The sequence below is a fragment of the Tenrec ecaudatus genome, chromosome 5 (assembly GCF_050624435.1).
Source record: "Tenrec ecaudatus isolate mTenEca1 chromosome 5, mTenEca1.hap1, whole genome shotgun sequence".
NCBI classification, from domain to species: domain Eukaryota; kingdom Metazoa; phylum Chordata; class Mammalia; order Afrosoricida; family Tenrecidae; genus Tenrec; species Tenrec ecaudatus.
The window spans coordinates 73527525-73542279 of record NC_134534.1 but is presented as its reverse complement, the minus strand read 5'-3'; the positions used below and the strand labels follow the sequence as shown (position 1 = coordinate 73542279).

Below are 14755 nucleotides of genomic sequence, written 5' to 3'. Positions count from 1 at the left end.
GGGGGAAACTTACTAGCTCACTTCTCCCAATTGCAGTTCCCTGTCCAATGGATCAAAACCTGTCACATCACTGCAGGTACTAAACATATGGTGATTCTGGGTCCCTTTCCATTGAACACCCCCCAAGCTGGGGGCTCCCTCCAACGCCCAAAGACTACCACTTCCACATAAGGAATGTAACTTATGTTTTAGATGCTGGGAGATAAAGATTGTAAACAGTAAAGATTCTAATTATTTTTTCAAATATTTTTAAATTGCAGTGTGCTCTGTGGACCATGTGTTGTTGTGCATGCCTTCAGTATTTGAAATGCAAATCTGGACAGACCGAGCCATCTAAATGCTTGGCTGGATTAAGCGCCTAGTTAGAATGGTGCTTCAGCAAGTTGGGGTAAACATGCAATCGGTAAGTGCACAGAATTAATTTTTAAAATAGAGACAAATGTTTATCTAAAAATTTTTGAGGAAATTATATATGAGTAGCATTTTAAGTCCAGTATGGTTATGTGCTATTATTTCATTTGCTTACAATTCAAAAACAAGCCTGTTGAGTCAAGGGATTAGTTTCTGGATGTCATTGAATGTGAATATTCAAACAGTGCTTTTGTTGCTTTAATGAGAAGTCTTCAGTTTATCTGGAAATCAGTGAGTGAACTGTTTGACTAAAACACTTGACACCGCTGAATGTTGTAGAATAGTTAATATTGAATGTCTTTACAATGTGATAGAGCAACCTTTTAAAAATAAAAGTAAATTATATATGTAGCAACAATGCGTATGGAGATAATGATTTTATCCAGTACACCCACTTTTTTCTGTATGAGAATTTCCAACTAATAGCTAAATGTGGGTGTATAAGGGGGCTTCCAAAGGTTAGTGAAAAAATTGTGTTATCCCTTTTTCCATTCCTTGATGATCCGAAGCCCACCCATAGTAGTGTAGTTAGAACCATTGCTGTGCCAAGCATATTTTGCTGAATATTCATTTTCATTTTCAAACTCAGTGCTTTGGTGTTTTGTAATGTGCAATTAAATTTTGCTCATTAAAAACTTAGGCAGATTATACAGTATGCATACAGTTGAAGTCTTAAACGTAGTGCTGTTTTTAGTTAGACTACTGCTTTTTTTATTTCGTGTCTTTTCCCATTTTGTTAAGAGAAAGTTAAATTTTAAATCCCACTCCGTTGCCCCTACCCTCCTCAGTGTTACTGTCTCCTTCACATTTCTAATTTTTTGGAAGATTGGAAGCTAAGAACCAAATTACCTTTGTTTACAGGTACATGATGTTGAGATAATTAGCTCCGGATAGGCAATAGGAAAATCGTGTGTGAAGTTATTGTTGCTGACATGTGGTGGCTGCGTGTTCCTGTGGACTTCATTCAGTGCAGCTGTGCTTCCTTTCTCGTTGGTGGTTGGCTCCTTTTGGCAGAGGAGAGGGGCTTTGAGAGACAGGGCTCCACGGCGCAGAGCAACAGTGCACGCAAACGGGGACACTGCGAGCGGGGCACAGGGCAGCCAGTGCCCTCCTGTTGCACATGGGTCGCTGAGTCGGGCCTGACGCCTCACAGCACTGAACACCAGCAATAGAATGGAACAGATCCACATTTTAGTGCTGACATGAAAATGATACTTTTTTCTCTGACTTCCAGGAAGAAAGAAAACTTTCGATAATTGTAAATCCCAAAATGGGAAGCTTTACTATTTATAATTACCAGTGATTTATAATTTTAGTAAGAAGTGTTTTGTTTTTTTTAAGAAGTGGTTTATGGAAAGATTATGGGTCCTTGATTTAAGCAAAACACCAATTGAGACTTTTTTCTGCGTATGACTGGTATAGAAGAACAAGAAGACATCTTAACTCTGGACCTCAATTTCGTCATTACAAAATCAGAAATAGAAGAGCTACTGCAGAGTTAACCTGCAACTGAATACATGCCAGTCCGTGGGAAACACCTAACATAGTGGCATGTGTATAGTGTAGGTTTGTTCTGTAATGGTTTGTCACCTATGTTTATTTTTAAAAATAAAGAGAACATTTATTAGTCTTAAAGGACAAAGTTGACACAAACAAAGACAGGCACATCATCCGGATGAGGGCGGCCATTAGCGCAAGGTCAAAGTGGTGTCCAAGGACTCCCAGTCGGGCCAGTTCCCCACCCTTCCTCGAGGCACACTACTGTGACTAGTGTTGCCGAGGAGTACAGACAGAGAAAGCATTGTTTCAGATATCTTAGACAGCGCCGTGGGTGCCTGCGATCATTGATCCCAGTGTTGTGATTAATCCTCAGGACTATTCTTACTGATAGTGGATGGAAAAAGTGTGTGTGTGTTTATCTTGAGGCTAACATCAACTTTAATCAGTTATCTGAAAATCTATTTTAAAATCATGTAAGGCCATACAGTGGCAAACATTTTATTGTGAATTAGGTAGGGAGGGGTTGACAAATTGAATCATCATTTGGCCTGCTTTTTCAGGGTTCCCCCCTGACCTCCTTTCCCCACCTCTTCCCTTTCTACCCAAGTGAACTGACCCTTGTCTACCCTCCAGCGTACTGTGCCCTCTCCCCATTCCATTCCCACGAACCGCCAGAGTTGATTTCTTCTGGTGTGAAAATCTCTTCTTAATTAAAAAATAAATAAGTCACCTTACACAATATTTGCCCTTTTGCATTTGACTAAGATCACTCAGTGGCCTATCCTTTATAATCTAGTCATGTCATGAAGTGTTTGACGGTTTATTGTTGCTCAACAGTGCATAGTATTCCACTGCGTGTATGTATCAAAGTCTGTCCGTCATCCTGCTGCGGGCATGTAGGTGTCCGTCCTGTGAACCCTGGAGGCTGCAGTGAACGCGGTGTGCTTGCACCTGTTTGTGCTTGCTCGCTGTTCTTGTAGGAAAGGTGCCACGTCGCGTGAACTTAGGTTTGAATCTACAAGTCCGTCTATGTCTATTTTTGAAACTTTACTGGGAATTAGGTGACAGTTTCCAGAGTACCTCAGCTTATTTTATGTTCTACAACTCATATATATTTTGTTTCAACGCATCCATTGCAGTCCCCTCAATGCACCAATAGCTATTCCAATTCCTCTTTGTGTTTCCCGTTTTCACTCCTCCTAGGCTGCTTCAAAATTTGATTCATGACATGGAGCCGTCCCTGAAAAATATCATATAAACACAAAGTTTTGCTTGTAATATAAGGGGTACATGAAGTCCAGAATAAGAACTTCTGTATTACTATCACATAATTATCTTGAGAATAAAAGTAATTATTAGAATATAATAATATAGTAGTTATTAGAATTACTTACAGTTTTTCCTGCTAATTAGTTCTTTTCAAATAATGATAAAAATCAAACCAGTCTATAAGAAATGAATTTTGCCACATAAAGTTTGCGGTATAGTCAACATGGATGAGACAGATGACAGCTTCATAGTCGAGCCTCGCACTTCAGCACTTCTACAGTAGCGTTTCACAGTGTTAGAAAGGAACAAACTGCTTTCCTGTTGTCACCTCTGTCCTTGCTGCCATCACTTGCAAGTGCTGTGGCTGAGTGCTACGGACTGTCATGACTAGACACACACACACACAGTCGCACACTCTCGTTTCTCAAGCTCACTGCCCTCGTGTCTGTTCCCACCCAGCGACCCTGCGGGACCGAGTGGAACTGCTCTTGGGCGTTTCCAAGACTAAATAGTTACAGGAGGATGCAGCTTCGTTTTTGTCCCATAGAACGGCTGGTGGATTTGAGCTGATGACTTTGAGGTTAGCAGTCCAACACACATCCCATTACACCACCAGGGAGCTTTCAAACACTTACACAGATTTTGTTGTTAATCTATTTCATACACTTGATAGATTTTTTCTTTCTTTCTGCTCTCTCATATCTGAAAAAATACTATCAAGAGTTTATCTCTAGAGGGAATTTTCCTCTATCCAAACAAGAGCTCTGAAAAGATAAAGATGTGGTTCAGCTACAGGTTGCCGGGAGGAGAGCCCCTTGTGTCGCACAGCTTCCGGGAGAACAGATGGTGACTTCTCGGGACTGGACCATCTGTTCACTGTTTCTGCAGCCAGTTACAATGGCTCCCTCCCTGCCTGCGAGGGCTGCATAGGAAAACATGGGGTGGCGTGGGGGGCTGTTAAAGTTAATCCTAGTTTGGGCATTCCTGAATGCTCTAGCTGCTCTTGACCCTCACTTTTCTGCTTCTCAGTAAAGGTGATGGCACCTCCTCTTTCCAAATATTCCAGTCACCAGCTTACATAGACCCTTGCTTCCTATTTCTCGGTGCTCGGTGCTGTGCAGTTCACAAGTAACCGAAGAACAAGTAAACCCTTGAGTTCTCGTGAAAAACAATCCCATCAAACAATCTGTTCTTGAACAGACTTTAAGTTTGTGGAAAAGCCTAAACGCGCTCCCTCATCTTTATGAGTAAACGTAGAGTCTTTGGCCACCTTCTTTTCTTGTAGAAGGCGCCTGGCATGCTTTCCTTCTGATATTAAACAGATGGGAAGATACTAGCTAAAACTTAGCCTTTGCAGCATGTGCAGTGAGGATGCCAAAGGCTGGCAGAAATACTAGTTCTTGACCTTGGCAAATCCTTTCTGAACTTTTCTTTGGCAGCCTTTTGTCCTCTCTGTCCCCAGGCAAGAGCTTGGCCCATTAGAGGGGAGGAAGATTCACTTTAGACTATGGAATTAACACATTGTGATGCACGAAATAGCATTCTGTGATGCTCTTACATCATAGTGGAGCTTTTGATTTGTGAGTAAGTATAAGATTCTCAAGAAAAATGACCAGATAATGTGGTAATTGTCATGTAGGTAAAAAAAAAAGTCTACTAAAATGGATAAGGTAGAGTTTGCTTAAATATTGTGTGTAGGTTTACTTGCCCATGTCCTTATTTTTTCCTGACCTCTCTCTCATGTTGATTTTATGACACTTGCTTCCCATTTCCCTCTATTCAATTGTTTTCCCTTTTCTTAGTTCTCACACATACTTGACTAGTCTTGTTTTTAGGGACTATTTTTGTCATACTCCTCTGTGTGTTCATCGGTGGGAATGATGTTTTGATGCCTGAAGATCGGTAAACCTTCTTCGAAACTGTAGGATAACCTTTGCCTCCTATTCTTTTTATACTTTTAGACCTGCTTATTGATCTCCCTATCTTTCCATGGGCCAGCTTTCTAATTAAAAGGAAATGTTCAGATTTATACCATGTGTCTTTGTTTACTTTTACAAAGCAAGAGGGATAGTTTGTTGTCTTTTGAGTCTCTCGGGTTGTAGAAACCAGAGGTGACCGAGCTCTTGTTTTGGTAACTCCCGTCAGCCTTGAACATAATGATAATACGAAATAAAAGCTGGGTGATGCTTGAGGTATCTCTGGTATCTCATTTTGTCTCATGCTATCATATGCTATCACCTTAGATTTTTCTATTTGGTTGTTAAAAATCTGAGAAATCAGGTTGCTTCTATGTTTATTTTATAACTGGAAAAAATTCTTTGTTGCAACTTTTCTAGCTTTTTTCTCACCAATGTAGTTTTTCGTTTTCTGAAAACCTACTCATAATAAGTTCCCATCATTGTCCTACGTCCTGTGAGTAATATCTATCGAGATTCTCCCTTGTAAATCCCCCCAAAATAGTCCCCGTACTCTTGTGAGCTAACCTCCCTGCCTTAGCTCTAACTGGCCTAGCAGATACTGTCAGAAGTCACTGTTTAGTTTGCTCTCTAGATCCTATTGGTTGATCCAAGACTCACCCTGGTGAAATTCATTTCACAAAATTGTCCTGCTTGATTTAGCAGAAAACTTGTTTTATGTGTGGGCAGCATCTGCTCAAGCTTGTTGCTAAAGATTCATTAATTTAGGAAGGAATCCACTAAAGTTTTGTTTAAATTTTTATATTGGCACTGACCTCAAAATCCTTTTTTTTTTTTTTTGGTTGTTTTTGCCATGCACAAAAAGTACCCTCGTTTTGGAGATTAAGATAAGTGTACAACTCAGAGAACTTGTTTATAGTGACCTACTGACTGATGGCAGAGACACGCTTAGACGTGTTTAATGTGGAATAAACCTAGCTTGTGTGGGGCTATCGGCTCCTGTCCAGTCACAGGTTCGGAAACCCTCTACAGGCTCTCTGGGCGCGAGACGACTCAAAGGCAGTGGGTTTGGTTGGGTGTTTGTCCTGAACTGGAACCATAGTAGCAATGCTGTGGGACTTAGCGACAAGACAGACTTAGGGAGCACGTTCCCGGTACCATTTGTAATGGCTCTGCTTGCTTCTAGTTGCAGTTTTGCTTTGAGGGCTCATTTCTGCACTGGTGTTATGATTTGATCCGAGAAAACGTGCATTACCTCACCCCTTTCTTTGTGGCTTCGTGTGCAAATTAGGACAAGGCACCTTTTCTATAGGGTAAGGCCACCCAAGAAGATGCAGCTTTTGGTGAGCAGAGTGACCGCCTTGCTGTTCCCACTCATCTTGGCCGGGTGCTCTTGTGCTGCGAACAATCCCATATGGGACACCTTTGTTTCTAAATATAAGTCTAATACAGCAGCAGTAGTTAATATTTTTTAAAATACTGAAATTATATAGTATTTTGAAGATGCTCTCTGAGGCTGCTGCTTTAGGTTCTGAACGCTGCCTCAGAAGCAGGAGCTGCTGTAGCCCCCTTCTCTCCCCATTGCCGTCAGTAAAGACTTTGAGCCATAAAAATACATATATTAATATTCTGAAGCTAAAATAGGGCCAGGAGAGGTAAAATATTATTTCCTTTGAAGAATATTATGAAAAATATGAAATAGTTTTATTTCAAAAATAATCTTTTAGTATGACTAGTCTATATTTTATATAATGTCCCAAATTAAACTTTATTACTGTATTAATACTTAGCTTTGTATATTCTTTAATTTTGATTTTCCAATAATATTTAGAATATTACAGATCCTGTAACTCATGTGTTAGCACGTCATATAATTAATTATTTAGTGGTTTTTAGTAATAGTTTTTTTTTTAATCATTTCATTGGGGGCTCATACAACTTTTGTCACAATCCATTCATGGTGTCAAACACATTTGTACATTTGTTGCCATCATCGTGCTCAAAACATTTTCTTTCTACTTGAGCCCTTGGCATCAGCTCCTCATTTTTTCCCCTCCCTCCCTGCTCCCCCCTCCCTTGTGAACCCCTAATAATTATAAATTATTATTATTTTGTCATGTCTTAGAGTTATGTGACGTCTCCCTTCACCCACTTTTCTGTTGTCCTTCTCCCAGGGAGGAGGTTATATGAAGATCCTTGTAACCGGTTTCCCCTTTCTACCCTACCTTCCCTCCACCCTCCTGGTATCACCACTCTCACCACTGGTCCTGAAGGGTTCATCTGTCCTGGATTCCCTGTTTCCAGGTTTTATCTGTACCAGTGTACATGCTCTGGTCTAGCCAGATTTATAAGGTAGAATTGGGATCATGATAGTAGAGGGGAGGAAGCATTAAAGAACTAAAGGAAAGTTGTTAATAATTCTTTTAAGTTTATATTTTAACTTCTTTTTCAGGTACTTTGGTCTGGGAAGCCGTATGGTTCATCTAGAAGTATCGTAAGGAAAATTGGTACTAATTTATCTCTGATTCAGTGTCCAAGAGTTCAGTTTCAGGTACTATTTTACATATGTATAGTATATTTGAAATTTTGATATTAAGTGCACTGGTGACATAAATAGGTAAGACAGTTTAAGAAGTATTTTTTTAAGAATTTACAATAGAAGAATGAAATTACAGTCGTTTCTAATTTTACTTTCTCTTTGAAGTACTCATATATAATCTTTAAAGCACTTGTCTTTCTTAAGAATGCATATATGAACACTATAAACTTTCACCCAAATCTCAATAAAGCTTTATTTATTTTAAAAAGAGTATATATGTGAAGATGTATATTATTAGAAGCATACAGTAAGCTAAACAGTGTTTAATTCCCAGGTGACTTGGACCCTACATCACTTCAGGAGCCTCATGGACCACTATTAACTTTCTTCTACTCTTTTCTGCCCCCAGACCATTTCATTGGAACATAATGCAACCATTGTACCATTGCATAGTTCAGTCATCTTAAGCAGTGCTGTACAGTCGCTACACCATCTTTTCTAGGGCACTTTCTTCCTCCTTGTAATCCTTGATCTTGTCCCCCGCCCAGTCTTAGCCCACAGGGACCTAGTTCTAGTTTTGTCTCTTAATAGATTCGAGCTTCTTCTGTCCTTAGATCTTCCTTCTTGCACAGCTGCGGGGCCCCCTGAGATTCTTTTGGAATATTTAGATGCCCTATACGTTGCTTTTTCCCACTGCGACTGTACAGTTTAGCAGAAATTATGGAAACCATGCCCGGGGCAATGTCAGGGTCAAGACAGAGGGAATTCTGCCTTTGGTTGAGGTGATAGTCAAAAGTTGAAAGCTCAGGTCTTGAAAGCTTTCTTTCATAACACCAGATCAAGAGCAGCCTCTGCCGGGAGACAAATTGCCATTGTCTTGATACGGCATTTTGTTCCTTATTACTGTCACCATAGCAGACGTACATCACATAGCTCCGTTCTTTCTCAGTAATTCTCTACAATAGCAGTATGAGAAAAGCAAACAACTTTTCAGTTCAACCTTAATCATGCGAAGTGGAGCACATACCTATATCCATTTTAAGTGATACAGCATCATGCGGAGATACAGAAGTTGTATTAAATAACTTGTGCTTCAAATGCTCAAAAGTTACCCTACTTGCTTATTTGATATCACAGCTAGTCAAATTATTTATCTTGGCAGAGGAGTGGAACTTTCTACCTCTCTTCATAGAGAAGTAGAAATCTATTCTGAAGTAAATAGAAATCAGCATCGTCCTTGTTAGCTTGACTAACAAGGTTGTTTATTAAGACGAGGGTCCATAACCCTATATTCAGATTGAGTAGGAACCTTTGTGCTTCAATCTAGAAGCCGACAGATCGGTCGTTTCCAATAAGTAAATTTTTATTTAAAACAAAGAAGACTCAAATATCGGAAATCTGTGGTAATGAACCTTTCTAAGAATTCAGTTTATTTCGACATTTTAAATAGCTGGTTGGCTTACTTGCTAGCTTTCTTCAAATTGCTGTTGTGTTAACTTATTAACTGTTCTCCTGATTGCTCTGTCAGATGACATTTTAAAAAATCTCTCCATCCATTCTCCTGGAGCCTTGGTGGTGCAGTGGTTAAGTGCTCAGCTGCCAATCAAAAGATTGTCGATTCAAGCCCACCAGCCGTTCTATGGGAGGAAGATTGGAGAGTCTACTTCTGTACCAATTACAGCCTTGGAAATCCTCTGGGGCAGTGCCGCCCTGTGCTATCAGGATCTATGAGTGCACTTGTTATACCATCTGTGTTTAGGTAGCTACCATGGGAGAGGACGTGGAATTAGCTAGCATTTCCTGGTTACCACGGAAATCTCCTGTGACCTGCAGGAAGACTATGAAGTGATTGTAAGAATCTTTTTTAATGTGAGCTGACTGTTAGAGTGTATGATATGTGAATTATATGTGAATAAAACTATTTGAAAAAAACCAAACACCCTAAAAAATAAAAAAGAAAGAAATCTGCTGTTACCATCAATGTGTAGAAGTAATGTCATCTACATGCATCTCGTTGGGAAGAGTCTTTTTAAGTGCTGTTATTAGTCATTTAATGAAGTATAAAGCAAAAAGATAATTAGATTTAGTATAGGGACAGCAATGAAAAAAAGGCGATTAACTTAAGCAGATCAGTAGTGTAAGGCCATTGGCAACCTCTGTGAGATTGCAGTGGAAGGTGAGTGGCCTTTGTTTCGAGTGAGAACTAAATAAATCTTTTCAAGGTCAACATTAATATTACAGTGAGTGTCTCAGCTTTTGAGCGGTGTATTTAAAATCTTTTGTTATTCCTTTATCTCGCTGTCTCTTGTTTTTTCCCTACGTCAATCAGAAACGTAACTGTAGTGGTTTCAACATGCAGAGGACGGTATTGAGAGTATACAATTGAAACTGCTGTTTTGCGCTTCATGGCCAGGTGTGGGGTGACGCACACAGAATGGCATCTGGGTGTTCACTAAGTGTGTGGGAAGCCTGGGAAGGGCGGACACGTTGACAGAGTTATTATTTAGGAGACAGGCTTGAAAAAATGGCTTGGCAACCCCAACAGACCTCCTCAGGCTTCCTTCAGTAAGGAGCTGGAGGCTCCTTGTCTCCTCCAACCCAAGACTGATTGCCTCCAGGCGAGGCCACGTGTGCCTCCACCCTCATCCTCTGCTCACTCCTCTGACGCTAACCCTTGCTCCCACTGCACTCGGCTTGTTGACTGGGCTGGGTAATTCCTCCCCGTGGCCACACACAACTCTCAGACAATGCTCACGATGATGGGGATTAGCCCCGAGAGCCAGCATCAGCAAGCACTACGGATACATACGTGTCTGTCCACCGCAGCACCTCTCCTCAGCCAGCAGCCAAGTCTCTCTGGTCCTCCACTTCTCAGACACACTGTCTTTGACCTCTGTGTGCCAGGAAGCCCCCCCCCTCCCCCGGCCACTACCTCCCTGCTGCCTGTTCTCAGCAGCCTGGCTGAGTGGCCGCTGCTGCCCCTACCACGTCAGGTCGGGGACTTGAATGTGTTCTGCCGGGGCCTCTGCTTCCTGATGGTCCGAGAATGCCCGCTTCTGAGATGGTGAGCTCTTGCGCAGAGGAGCGGCAACTGACCGGCCCCCTCGATTAGCGTGGCACACACTGTGAACATGATCGCTCCCATCAGTCGGTGGGAGGGTCAGGGACCTGGAATGAAGATCCTTATTTAGGCAGTAGGACATTAATGGAATCAGTCTAGAAGCAGGAGTTAGGAGTGAAGACCAGCCCCACTTTTGCCGTTGCCTGGGGGGTTTCCTGCAGTGTCTGGGAGAGGACCATTCTGAAACTGAGCGTCCACTCTACCTTGGACCTCAACTAATGGTTTCACCTCTGAAATTTTAGGCCCCGGCAGGCTCCGCCTAGATCATACATCTTCCCCTGCTCCGCTCATCTGCGTGTTCATGGTCAAGTCAGACCTCTTTGTACATGCGAGCTCGGTCAGTCACATCGCTGAGTTGGGAGGGTCGGTGAGGTGCCGGGGTCCGCAGTAAGCATCACAGCTGCTGCTTAGTAAGCGCGCGGCGAAAGTCGGTGCTACTGTGCTTTGGTGATTGCGACCACCTTACAGGTGGGAGCGTTCCAGTGCAATGCCCACGGCTGCAGATTGCATTTCAGCACATTTATAGTCTCAGAGCAGAATGAAGCCACGCTTTCATCCAGATCATGGGGGCAACAGATACTGTGCTGGGAATAAACGGCAGTCACACATGTCAGGAAGCATAGAAAAGACGCTCGTTTCTGTGCCGTGAGGGCAATTGCAAGTTAGGAAATCCAACTTTGCAGTATGACCTCATAGTTACAAACCAACTCCATAATGCCTGCTTAGAAGACAGGCCTTAAAAAGTTTGTGGAAAATGGATGTAAAGCCTTGTGCAACTTTCCCATGAGATGACCATTTTATTGTGTTCTTTTGAAGTATCCGTGTTTTGTATTTGATTATAAACTAGTAGTGATAAGCTAGAGCAAGCCAAACAAATCTATACTTTGATAGCATCACTAGTTTATGTGAAAAGGTGAAATACAGTAATTATTTTATATTCTTGTCAAGAAATGAAAATAATCCTAATTTCCCAGTACCAGCAAGTTTATTTAATGAAAAAAGTCATATGAACAAAGTTAGCTTTTCTGGTATTTTTATTGTAAATATTTCAATTTCTCTACAATTTGGCTCTTTTTAAAAATAATTCATTTCATGGTAGTTTATATTATCAGAATATTTGAAAATTGCTCACAGTTCTAGTAAGATTTCTAAACTGTAATTGGGTTTCGATGGTATCTAGTTATGAAGTGAAATTTCTTAATCCTAGAAAATGCAGTGCTGTTATAGAACTTTGGCTTTGAATGAAGTTTTTTTTAAACTCTTTGAAAGAAATTTAGATACCTTAAAATTTGCAAACATTAAATTTTATTTTAAACTTTATAATGCCATTGATTCTGACAATTTCTCTCTCTTGACTCTTCATGATTTTTCTGTTTCTTTTCCTTTTCTACTAACGATAGCTGTAGTAGGACAGAACCTTGCTGGGGACCTTCAGTAAGTCAGTCTTTCTGTTTTTCAAACTTCCCATCTGTTTGTGAATGTCAGCAGTGACATCCAAATCATACTTCAAAACCCTCTGCCCTTGGCCCTCTGTCAACACTGATCTTGACTTGTATGTACAAGTGGATGGATTGTCACTCCACTCCATGTGCATGCCACTCAACGCAGGTTCTACTGAAATGAGAACTCACGGTAGATCTTTGTCAGTGGCATACATCCCTGTATCATGTACACGCATGACTTAAATGCCTAAGTTACTTTGTGCTGTGAGGTAGAATGTCAAATAAAATTGATGGCAGACTTTCTCAATTTTGGAATTGGTTTTTGACACTATCACTAACTTTTTCGCCCAATTGTGCATGTGCTATGGGTGTGACATTGTTTCAGAGATTAAATATATTCAGTGCTTACAAAGATGTGAATTTAGTCTGTGAAACAGTTTGTTAGGATTTGTCTACTTTTTTTAAGGTTTTTCTAAAAGTCACCAACTCAAGTTTAGTACATGAATTGCTACAGTTATAAAATTGAGAAATATATGCTGATCTTTAACCATTCATGACCTTTAGACACATAGCACCCACCTAAATTTTCCTCCTCTGGGATGTATTGGGTATTGGATAATAAACTGTATATATTGGGTATATATATATATATATATCAAACTCTATATATTGGGTATTGCATAGCAAATTGTATAGCAGTTTGAGATGGAAGAAGTGCACATGCAAACTAGTGTTTTCCCAGGGTACTTCACTAGGTGTAGGGTGCTGGTAGCGTAGTGGCCCATCTGGCCTGCTAACAGTGGCAGCAGCTTGAAACCATGAGCGATGGCCAGGAGAGAGAGGAGGCTCACTCTTGCTGTAAAGGCTAAGTCTTGAACACTCACCGGGCCAGTTCTGCTCTGTCCAGTTCAGTCACTGTGAGAATGGACTTGACGGCTGTGAGTTTGGGTTTGTTTGTTTGTTAGGAGGTGGTGGTATATCCTGGAAGTGGGATTTTACTAAGGATTTTTCTCTTTTGTCTTTCTTATTCTGTGCCTTATCTGGAAGTTGCCCCTTTTTTGCATTAATTCTGTGCTTTTACAAATGCTGCATTTTCAGGCACACTAAATTCTATTCACCTGTTGAGGGATCTACACAGTGATGGATGCAGAGCGTAGAGGGGCCTAAGTGTCTCACATCTTACTCTCAAATCCAGAATAATACATGCATCCTGCATAATCCTTTTCCAGAGTCCCGAGAATCTGTGTTACACACAACATGCATCAGAATCCATATCTCATACCACTAATTGAGAGTGCTTTGAAAAGTTTGTAGGTAATAGAATTTTTCACAAACGCTTTGAAGCTGCTTTGTGTGTGTGTTCATGTGCTTCTTTGTTGTTTTTTTCACTGTAAAATAAAAATCAAAGTTAAATTCTAATTCAGAGACTACATTATGCTGCTCTGTAAACAGTGTGATAGTTCCGTAGAGGACTTAATTACTGTGAACATCTTGGTACAGATTCATACCTTTCCCTATTTGTGATATAGCTTACCAACAACGAAACAGAATGGAGTCCCAACCATCCAGGAGAGGATGCAGTGGCGTCTTTTGCTGATGTTGGATGGGTAGCCAAAGAAGAAGGAGAGTGTTCCACAAGGCTAAGGTTAGTTTGGAAGACTGCCTGACCTAAGATGCCATCTTTATAATTTCACGGGATGAGTTATTCAGAGTGTTTCCTTTCGATACTTTCTTGATCTCTAGTAACTACTCCAGTTATTTTTCTCGAGCAGTCTTCTTGACTTGAACTCTTAAGCAGAGGCAGTGCTTTCTTCGGCGTTCATTTTCAAGACTCAGCTAGTATTCGAAAGCGTTCAGGGCCATAAGTGTGCCGTAAGTCCTCATGCACTCACAGAAACCCGTGCCCTTCCGAAGTTGACGTTCTAATAGGACATACCAGAAAGGGTTATTATCGATTTGCTTACATAAGTACACTGATTATAGTGGTCCCAGTGAAGAAGAGTGATCAGGTCATATAATCGTTGGACATTTTATTTTCCTTTTTAAAATCTTTTTACTGGGGTCTCATATAACTCAAAACAATCCATACATACATCCATTGTGTCAAACACATTTGTACATTTGTTGCCATCATCATTCTCAAAACATTTGCTTTCTATTGAGCCCTTGGGATCAGCTCCTTATTTCCCCCTCCCTCCCTGTCCCCCTTCCCTCATGAACCCTTGATAATTTATAAATTATTATTTTGTCATGTCTTACATTGTCCGAAGTCTCCCTTCACCCACTTTTCTGTTGCCCATCCCCCAGGGAGGGGGCTATATGTAGAACCTTGTGATCGATTCCCCCCTTCTATTCCACCTTACCCTTACCCTCCTGGTATCTCCACTCTCATTTGGTCCTGAGGGTTTATCTGTCCTGGATTCCCTGTGTTTCCACTGTACCAGTGTACACCCTCTGGTCTAGCCAGATTTGTAAGGTAAAATTGGGATCATGATAGTGGTTGGGAGGAAGCATTAGAGAACTAGAGGAAAGTTGTATGTTTCATTGTTGCTACTCT

At 40.9% G+C, this 14755-nt stretch overlaps 1 protein-coding gene across 1 annotated transcript in view; it reads left to right on the top strand.

Moving 5' to 3' along the window:
• The window catches only part of MTFR1 (mitochondrial fission regulator 1), a 48048-nt gene that overhangs the window by 17205 nt on the left and 16088 nt on the right, over positions 1-14755 (top strand). Inside the window, exons 2-4 of the mRNA XM_075549627.1 lie at positions 261-403; positions 7549-7647; positions 13728-13843. Coding sequence (XP_075405742.1) covers positions 338-403; positions 7549-7647; positions 13728-13843 — 281 coding nt within the window. The 5' untranslated portion in view covers positions 261-337. The remainder of the gene's footprint in view (positions 1-260; positions 404-7548; positions 7648-13727; positions 13844-14755) is intronic.